The sequence below is a fragment of the Arachis ipaensis genome, chromosome B07 (genome assembly GCF_000816755.2).
Source record: "Arachis ipaensis cultivar K30076 chromosome B07, Araip1.1, whole genome shotgun sequence".
NCBI lineage: Eukaryota > Viridiplantae > Streptophyta > Magnoliopsida > Fabales > Fabaceae > Arachis > Arachis ipaensis.
Window position 1 is genome coordinate 2,156,003 of NC_029791.2, and position 9,839 is coordinate 2,165,841.

At 35.8% G+C, this 9,839-nt stretch overlaps 3 protein-coding genes across 7 annotated transcripts in view; all 3 read right to left on the reverse strand.

The window, feature by feature from the left end:
• LOC107608392 (mitochondrial import inner membrane translocase subunit TIM50-like) overlaps positions 1-2,779 on the reverse strand; it is a 3,579-nt gene extending 800 nt beyond the window's left edge. Inside the window, exons 1-8 of one of the 5 annotated variants that reach the window (XM_021106920.1) lie at positions 2,108-2,628; positions 1,865-1,999; positions 1,695-1,761; positions 1,535-1,596; positions 1,295-1,411; positions 1,071-1,178; positions 515-616; positions 91-250 (exon numbers count right to left, since the gene is read on the reverse strand). In XM_021106920.1, the coding sequence (XP_020962579.1) occupies positions 91-250; positions 515-616; positions 1,071-1,178; positions 1,295-1,411; positions 1,535-1,596; positions 1,695-1,761; positions 1,865-1,999; positions 2,108-2,164 (808 nt within the window). In that variant the 5' untranslated portion in view covers positions 2,165-2,628. Of the gene's footprint in view, positions 1-90; positions 251-409; positions 617-1,070; positions 1,179-1,294; positions 1,412-1,534; positions 1,597-1,694; positions 1,762-1,864; positions 2,000-2,107 lie in introns of those variants that run through there. The other 4 variants (XM_021106919.1, XM_016310192.2, XM_021106921.1 and 1 more) reach the window with 4 other exon arrangements.
• On the reverse strand, positions 2,933-5,566 carry LOC107609323 (protein HOMOLOG OF MAMMALIAN LYST-INTERACTING PROTEIN 5). Its single transcript, XM_016311237.2, has 6 exons — positions 5,368-5,566; positions 5,100-5,200; positions 4,734-4,843; positions 4,441-4,516; positions 4,147-4,287; positions 2,933-4,008 (listed from the first exon to the last, which is right to left on the reverse strand). The coding sequence occupies exons 1-6, from the start codon at positions 5,459-5,461 to the stop codon at positions 3,160-3,162; spliced, it is 1,371 nt and encodes a 456-aa protein (XP_016166723.1). The 5' UTR covers positions 5,462-5,566; the 3' UTR covers positions 2,933-3,159.
• LOC107609425 (65-kDa microtubule-associated protein 1) lies at positions 5,946-9,390 on the reverse strand (the record flags this gene model as incomplete). The annotated part of the gene is given in 11 exon segments (XM_016311403.2): positions 5,946-6,456; positions 6,589-6,737; positions 6,832-6,919; positions 7,015-7,326; positions 7,412-7,567; positions 7,659-7,874; positions 7,990-8,241; positions 8,518-8,617; positions 8,620-8,669; positions 8,770-8,863; positions 9,233-9,390. Coding segments are annotated over 10 exon segments (1,695 nt in total), but the record flags the coding sequence as incomplete, so codon positions are not given.

Sequence of the window (9,839 nt, forward strand, 5' to 3'; positions counted from 1 at the left end):
ATGTATATAAATACATAATAACTAATTTAGTGACTAATTTTTAATATTTACTTATCAACTTTTAAGATTTAACATATATAGAAAGCTTACACTTGAGAAATGGTATAAAATCTAAGAGAGTTGTGTCATCTTTATCAAATCCTTCGCATGGTTTGATAGGAACGCAATTTTCTGGTTGAAGACAATTTTCCAAAGCGTGGGCACTTAAATAAATAACTTTAGCTGGATCTCTGTTTAGTTTTGAAAGATCCTACAAAGAAAATCAAATAAAGAAAACGGAAAATAACATCTCAATATATATAAGAATACAATATACGAAACATTTTATAATGAATATATAAATGACAAGATTAAGCACACATGATATATATAATAATACTATTGGCCTAGATTTCTTATTTGATTTTACCTCGTATACAAGCAAAATTGCACCCAGTATTTACTGTTCCATTGTTGATAACTTCCAAGGAAATTCCAGAGAGAATTGAATAAGTAATAACAAAGTAATACTTACTCTAAAGTGTTTTCCATCTCGATACTTAGTAGCTACCCTTGATAAGGTATATCTAATGCATCTTTTAGTGGGATCTAGCCTATTTATTACTTTTTTTACATGCTGCACAAATCAACAAAACAAGAATACATTAATATTGAAGGAAAATATTAAGAAAATAACAATTCATGGGATTATATTTGGCAAGTGTTTAAGAATGAAAAATATAAAAAAAAATATTGAGATAAAAGAATAAAATATATAGAAGTTTTGTCTTTTATTTTTGTGTTTCAATTATTTTTAATTTTTGTATAAAATATGGAAAAAAATTTGTGCAATGTTAGGGGGTCAGCAATTTTTGTGATTAGTAGCCATCAAATAGCCATCAATGATGATTTAATGGTGTGATATTGGTGTAAGATTTCATCCAATGGCTCACATTTCTCTGTTGGTTACATGCTGGCCAAAATTCAATAAAATTGCTGGCCTCCTAGACTTTTCCAAAAAATTTATGTCACACCAAAAACAATTTGTTATGTTTGACTCGGTTAATAAAATAAAGAAAACATTATATTACCCCTTGATTTTCCGCATCTGTATACACCACAATTTCATAGAGGCCAGATAGATGTTCCAAGAAATCAACAACTCCAGGTCTCTTGACTGGCTCCCACCAATCTAATCGCTTTACATGCAAAATTAAAAGAAAAACCTTTAAAATAAAGATGCTTCACCATTTTTTTCTGAATTTTAATACAAACAAAGAATGGTATATTTTACAATTGAAGCCTAATTCATTACCATCCACTCATAGTAAATTAATGTCTCGTCAAGATCTAGAACAAGTGTATACACATGTTTTCCTTCATCAGGAGACAAGTCAGGGAGGAGTTTATCTTTCCATGGCTCGGTATAACTCTAAAAAGAAGTATATGAATAACAAAGATTAATATCAAAGGTAGAAAATATAGTTTAAAAAAAAAAAAAAACAAATGTCAAAACCAAAATAAAAGGATAAAAAGAAAGAAAGAAATAAAATACTCGAATAATTCCTTCAATTAGGGTTCTTTTTTCCAAATAAAGCTCTATTGCTTTAGTAGGCACTGAAACATTGTGTTAGAAAGAAATATGATCAGCATGCAAATAAAAGCATAATTAAATAAAAATGTTGATTTGATGACTAAATTTTTTATATACACACAAACATTAATTCGAGACAAGTGATGTGAACCTGAGATTGCAGTTGAATATAACTCGTGTTGAAATTTCTGCACAATAATTAGGGTAACAAATAATGAAGGCATGCATGGCTGAAAGCAAAATCAACATGAAATCGAATGTGAGATTAAAGAAGCTGTGAGCAGCACTCACGCCAAGAGCTGTACATTCATTATCGCCAGCACCAGAAGCAGTAGTGTACTTGGCGGATTCACGAATCGATTTTGTTTTCTCTTCAATTTCATCTAAACTGTAAGCTGGTGAACACAAAATAAACTTCACTTGAACCTTTTCAAGATCAACGCAATGATTTAATTCAGTGAAGATTAAAGCTAATTTAATATAGTTTCTGATCGGATCTAATTCCGATAATAAGAATTAAGAAATTAAACGTACCGTAGGAGACGTAAGCAGTGAAGGCGGTGGATCCGGTGAGTGCAGAAACGGCGGCATATTTGAGGTAGCTCCCGATGCGAAGTGAGGAGGCGGCTGCAGGAGGATTAAGATTGGTGCAGAGAAAGCGATGACGACAGAAACTCAGTAAGAATTCACCGACTCGTTTTGAGCGAAGAACTCGCATTCGTGACAACATAGCTGACTAGCTGTGATTTGCAAGAGTGTGTGTGAAGAGAAGGAAAGGGGTTTAACTTTTAACTTTTAACTTTTAACTTTTAAACAAGTAATTAGGTTATTATTATTATTTGCATGCAAACACTCTAACCCCTTCCGCAAGAGTTGCTATAAAGTGAAACGGAAGAGCAAGACATAGTGATCCTAGAGTGGGCTTCCATAGTCTCAGGGAAATGGGCTTGGGCTTTAATGGTTTAACCTACCAACTTTTTAATTTCATTGCATTGTGCATCACGCGAACGCCATTACCACATTTTAACCTTACAGAAATGCAAGCTCTTTCTCCTTTTTAACATTTTATTTTTCATTCTGTTACTCCTTTTTACAGAGGAACAACGCGATCTTCATAGAACATCAACTCTGAACATTATCTACTAATCTTTGTGTTAATTATTTTCAACCTTTGGTAGTCGTCGAACCATATTGAGCTTTAACCGGTTGTGGCATACATACATATTTTCTTAGTCGATGTTTTGGAAAAAAATAAGAAAGAAAAGTGAACAAAAAGGCTTTATGCAAATTTTCTCTTTGGACAATGAAAAGGGGAAAAAAAAATTAAATGAACAAACATTGTTCTTGTGTTGTAGATAATGGGGAAAAAATGAAATTCATCAAGCAAACAATCGCATTTGTCTCTTACACAGATCCGTTGATAAACAAATGAAATACAGCATACTCCAGGAAAATTTCAAGATTTCCAGTTAAAGTCATGTTTGCTGAATCCGCAAGCTAACATGATATATACAATATTTACATAAGAACATGCATATAATAGGTAGAAATTCAATGGAAACCCACACTAGGATTTACATGAAAGCTCATTGACCAGCTGATGGATTTGTCAGTAACTCAAGTGATTTCTTCAAGAAGTCTACTGCAACTGAGACATCATCAAATGCAAGTGCCCCCACAGCAAATCTTGCGGCCTTATGCGCCTCTGCTATTTTCTCAGGTGCTGGCTGGTAGTTACTGTCATACTGATATGTCTGAGTGTTTGAGATATTTCCGTTTTTGTTCCCAGAACTATGCTGAGCAATTGGTGAATGACTCGTGGTAAGAGGAGCAGACTGTGAAGAGTATGAAGGATCAGGCCCTTGAATATAAGTATAGTTCGAAGGGACTGATGGTAGGCTGCTTTCTGTAAAACTTGGGTACGATTGAAAGTGTGGATACGAGTGCGAAGATGGAGGTTCTTGAGAAGGGTAGTTTGAGCCTAAATGCTGTGAGTGTTCTGGTGAGTACTGCTGATGGTTGTAAGGCTCAGAATAAGAGCTATCTGATCTAGCAAGTGGGGGAGAATGGTAATCTTGGGCAGGTGGTGGAGGATGATAATCTTGGGAAGGAGGAGGAGGATGGTAATCTTGCGAGGGTGGAGGAGAATGATAATCTTGGGAAGGAGGAGGAGGATGGTAATCTTGAGAAGGATAGAAAGGTGTGTAAGGTTGAGAAGATGGAGAAACACTGGAAGAATGCTTATTATTGTTTACTCTATCATGAAACTGCATAGATGGTGGAATGTTTGGCAAATGCTGGTCATTAGCAGTATCATGGAATTGAGGTGCAGAATGAGAGCTTGGGAGATTATGGTAGTCAACAGGGTTATGATAACTAGGTGACGGATCGGATTCTGGTCCAGGACTTGCAGTAGTTTCATTGGTGTCAACATTCTGCAAAAGTAAAGATAGCTGAAAATTAATTCTTCACATTTATTATTCTATTAACACTTCTTTTTTAGTATTGGTCTATTACACATATTTACTTATTGATCAAACTCTGACTAAACCAAGTTGAGTTTAGAACCATACAGGTGTAGTATTAGGAGTACTCGGTAAAAATGAAAGGTCATCATCACCAGCCGGTGGGCCAGCTGTGGGCTTCCTTCCTTCTTTCACAGCCTTTCTTATATCTGCTGCTTTCCAGGCAGCATATTTCTGTTTCTGTTCCAGCTGAAAAGAAATTCAGAAAAGCATTAAACCAACAATGAGAAGTTATTTTTCAGTTGCAAATAACTTCCAACATAAACAACAGTTCGCGAGAATCTGCAAAATGCAACAAGAGATGCATAAAAGGAAAGTTGAATAGATTAACCAGATACGCACATCAGGTTGAAGTGCTCCAAATTGATTAAGAATCTCGAAAAAGATGCTAGCTGCATAAAATGTTTTTGCTGTATTCCTGCCCAAGTCATAGAACTTATGTCAAAAACTGGTCAAAGATGAAACTTTAAAGTTCAAATAGAAGCCGCCAAAAAGAAATATGAGCAATCATACTTGGAGTGAAAGGGGAATACAACAGACAGAAGCAACAGATAAGCCAAAACCCAAAAGACAAAATCAGTTCATGCCTAAGAAATTATGGAGTTATAAACGGTGGAAAAAAGCGAGTAACATACAAGTCTGCTCTTCCAGCACGATCTTGCTTGTCTGCTTTTCCAAACACATTCAAGGCAAATCCCTCAATATATAGATTATCCTCTGGTCCAATCTGGATTGACTTCTTATCCTGTAAGAAAGAAAATGGAGGATCAACGATGAACCAACATGAAATTACAAAAGTTGAGTACGAAAAATACAAACAAAACCAACCACAAATACCTCCAATCCTAACATAAACAATAACAAGCAGAGTAGTTGATCCACAAGATCAATCAAAACACAAATTCAATTGCAATTCCAATAGCTAATTGTGATTAAGATTAGGACTAAATGAAATTAAGCCGAAAACAGAATTATTATATTTACTGAGTTAGATTAAACACCTTCTCGAGCTGCTTCATGAGCGAAACAAGCAGAGCATTGGTGGTCTTGGTGCGTTCACTTTGCGGAATCTTTAATCCTCGCTCCATCGCATATAATCGACCTAAAAATTAGTAATAGCATCAAATTTTAATCCTATCCAATTCAGATCAGTGAATAAAACTTGATCGAGCAGGCGAATCAACAATCAAAAATAGGAATCGATCTAACAATCTATGAAAAGGAAAAAAAATTGAAAAGAGAACAATCAAATAAGAAAGAGATGATTACAGTAATAAGCGACGAGAGGCTCATGCTTTTGCAGCTCATCGGCGCGTTGAAGGTACGGTAATAGCAGCTTCGCCGGTTCGTTCTCGTTCGACATCGTTGTGAGAGCTTCAAAGAGAGAGAAAGAGAGAGAGACTCAGATCCTTGAAGCTAGCGAAGATGAATTCGAATATGATCTTTCTACAATGATACGGCGCCGTTTTATTCTATATATATATTTTTTTGGTCGTGGCCCATGGCCAAACAAACTGACCGGGTCGGGTCGAACCCCGCCCAAACTACAACCAGAAATTCCTATTTTATGAGTTTTTTTTCATTACATGTTTACTTGGAAAATCCCAAATTCTGAACTATGTTAGTGAACAATGCAATTACATATAGAGTAACCTCTTTTATCCACTCATGATTTTAGTAATTTTTTTAGAAGTGTAGAGTGTTTTTATTTTATTGAACCAATTTTAAAATTTATTGTTTATATTATCTAAAAAAGTCATTGTCTACTTAACAAAATCGATTTGATACTGTTTTATGCAATAAAATATTTTATCTTTTGGTAAAAAAAAAAATAGAGATAAAACGGCTTCAGTGGATAAGCCAACATGTATTGATAAAATCTCCAAACATCAAACATAACATGCACATCTAAGAAAAGTTCCCTCTCCAAATTATATGGTCACTCACATTATATTATATATATATATATTTATATCCTAAAGACAGCAGCAACTAGTAATATGAGAATGCTACAAAGATGAAATTGTTGGGTTTGAAAAACAAAGACCCTCTCATTCACTAGGGAGATGCAGGGATGGGTTCAGTTCCAGAGACCAGAGAAGCACCATCTTCTTTTGATATGGCCACATAATTCACAGGTGCAGATAGTCTATGATTATCTCTTTTCGAGTCTTTTGAGGTCGACCGGCTTCCATTTTGATGAGTATTCAGTGATAGCCTCCGGTTAGGAGTCCCGTTGGCTCCGCCGTTAGCTCGAGGACCTCCCTTCTTGGCACTCACCGGCCGAGCAGGGCTAGGTCTTGATCCAAATACAGAATCTTGTTCTGTGCTTTGCTGCTCATGGTACTTCTTCTGGTCCTGCACATAACAAATTCCATGAGCTATGTATGATAGTTAAGATGTTGACATATATTATGTTAAGCAATTTAGTCAGACTTGTCAAACTACTGAACGATTTTCAACTATCAGCTTTACATAAAGACATCTTACTCGCATCCTTCGCCTTTCCTCTTCTCTCTCGTGCCTAAGCATGGCGTATTCGTCTAGCATAGCAAGAAGAGGAACGCCGTCGTATGCGAATGACATGTCATGATCTTCTTCCCATGCACGAGTTTTGGCAACCAAAGTATCAACCAAGGCTGCATTTATACCAAAAGAAACAAAGTTAATCACTCCATTAATGTGCCACCATGTTGTTTACTTACAAAGAAAGTTATCTCATTCGATATGTACCCGGAATTTTGTTGACAAGTATGCGAGCTTTCTCTGCACGTTTGAGGTTCAAGTGGGCACCTCTGCTTGCATTGTACCTGTTTTCATCCTGTTTCACAAAGTATATATAACAAGTTAAGAACCCACATTTTGAAATGATCATAACATGAATCAAAGCATAAGGGAGATTGTAAGTATAAGTACCCGATTGTAATCTTCAAGCCAACTCTCTTCTTCACATGCTGACATCCATTTCTCAACCTTGTCTAATATATCTCTTCGGCTTAAAGCTTCTTCTTTAGCTTTTGCTATCTGATTATCCATGTCAGCAAGTAATTCAGCCGGTTCGACATTACCAGAATCGATCATTTCCATGATCTTCTCCCGGGCCGCTTCCGGATCTATTTCGACATGAGCACGGGCAAAGATCTCTTCCAGTTCTGCTTGCTTCTTGAAAGCAATTTCCTTCATCCTGCTGGCCTTCAGCTGATCAAGCCTCTCGACTTCCACTTCGGCCTTCACAACAAAGAATGAGAAAATAATCCATCAGCAGCATAAATCTCAGAGCCCAAACTCTGTATACTTAGAAAATCTTTAGTACCTGCTCAATCAAATCTAGTGCAAGGGACCCGGGAACATTGACCTCATCTACTGAAGCCGACATATTGCAAGTAACATGGTCGAATAGTCTCCTTTCCTCCGGATGTGTATCCATTAGATTCCACAGATCAGTTAACTGAGAAGCTAATTCTTGGAGCTGCAAAGGATACACCGGTCAAGGCAAGATAGAAACCAAGTCTACAATGTATATATAAACATATGGTTGTTCTAATTTCTAAATGCATTACCTTTTGCAGCCTTTGCTTTTTATCTTCCTTCAGTGTCAACACTGTCTTAGCCAGCCTAGCTAGAGTGTCATTGCTTATGCTTTTGGATTGAACACCGGTAGAATCATCGAGGCTCGGGTGTACCTCGGTTACAGTACTGAAGAAGTCCATACCTAGGACAGCACATAGATCATGCACAGTACTCACAAATTCAAGAACCTTGTGCAACCTCTCACTCTGCCAAACAAAGCAATGCAATGAAACTCTCAATCTACAACACTGTTTATTGAATGTAGTTTTCAAATACTACACTGTTAAGCTCTCAATTGCAATACTCTCTATGAAGATTCACCTTTTCCTTTTGAAGTTCTTGGAGCTCAGATTGATATTCATCTAGCTTCTTCAGAGAGAGGTCAGATTGATTGATTGCAGGTGGATTATCGCTGAGACTTAAATTGCCAGCTATCTCTCCACATATCTTCTGGATCTGTGATTGCACATCTGAGAACTCCTTTATTCTTTCTTCTTTTTGTTCCCACAATTGTTCGAGTATCGGTGCAATAGCTGCAAGCTGTTCCTTGATAGTTCCAGAAGTGCTTTCAGGCTGCAAAAGCACAAATAGCAACATAGTAAATTAATATAATGACACTAAAGTTAATACAAATACAATGACACTAACATAGCCTTAATATTCAGATGCATCATAAAGTTAAGATAACCACTCAGATAAAATTGTCTTTAGGTAAAAATGATAGGTGAAAACCTGTAGATAGTTTGACATATTTGACTAAATTAATATCTAACAGTTCTCAACTATCATCTTCACACGAGTGAGTAGTGACCTAAAGTTAAATCTAGAGCTCATGTGTGTGTTACTAACAACTAAGGCAGAGCTCTTTTCGCCAAGAGCCGATAGAAGACTAGATAGCTCAAGCTTAGCATCAGACAAGGCTTGAAGTAGTTGCGCCCTCGACGTTGCANNAGCATCTTGTCACGCTGCTCGTCGCTCTCTCCCACCTCATCCCATATTTCCTACAGCAAGATAAGCCAGCATTACAATTCTGTTTGAACATACATACACATATCAGTGATTACACAGATGAGAACCAAAAAAAAACATGAATTAGGTTACCTGCAGCTTCTTTAGCAAGGAACCACAGGTGTTCTCTCCAACAAGGGGATTATGAGCTTCTGTCACTGCCATTGAAGTTCAAGAGTAACCTAGCCTACACCACAACAGAAGAATCAAGAATGAACATAATGTTTATAACTAGACAATAATTTCATATCAACATGAAAATCATATAACATACCAAACAAACAAACACAGAAAAATGGTACATTTCATTCTGGGAACAGAATATAGCAAAATTAACCAGTCTATGCATATGGTAAAAACTAAAAAGTAGTGATTAACAGAATAATTAGAGCAATTAAGACAAGTGAAAGTTAAAAAATCTTGAGAGTTGCATCTAGAGAGAAAAAAATCTGCAAACAAAGTACAGAAGCATAATCCAAAGCTAAGAAAGAAAGATGAAGCAGAATGAGAATGAAGAGTTTCAGAAGGAAGAGAAAGAATCAGATCTCAAGAGTACCCCGTTGAGTATGAGGCTTTAGAGTGAGTGAGTGAGTTTGTTGCTTTCAGATCTGTGAGTAGTGAGTAGGGAACAATGAAGAAGAGAAAGAGAGAAAAAGAAAGTGAGTGAGTTTAAGAGTGCACTAACCACAAAGTACATAACACACAGGACCTCACTCTTGAACTTGAACTTCAAGCCATGGAGCCAAACTACTTGGTCCCACTCCACTATTTTATTATCTAATCCTATGTTTAAGTTTAACACTTTAAATATATGAGATATAAGGTATAGATGATGATTGAAAAATTTCAATAGAATAATTTTAACTTATGCAAAATTATTGAACAAGTCAAATACAATTAAGAAAAAATATAGAGAGACAATGAGAATACTAAATAATATAAACAATAAATATATTAGATGTTTAATTCAATAGGTATGTAAATGATTATGTTGATTATTTTTAATTAAATGGTTACTTTTTATTTGATTTACTCATACACAGTTAATAATAGTTTGATGTTCAATTCACTAGATACAAGAATGATTATTCTAATGTTAAGGTTTAAGAAGTAATTTGAGAATAAATGAATTACAAAAATCTACTTTTCTTTTATTTCTTCCA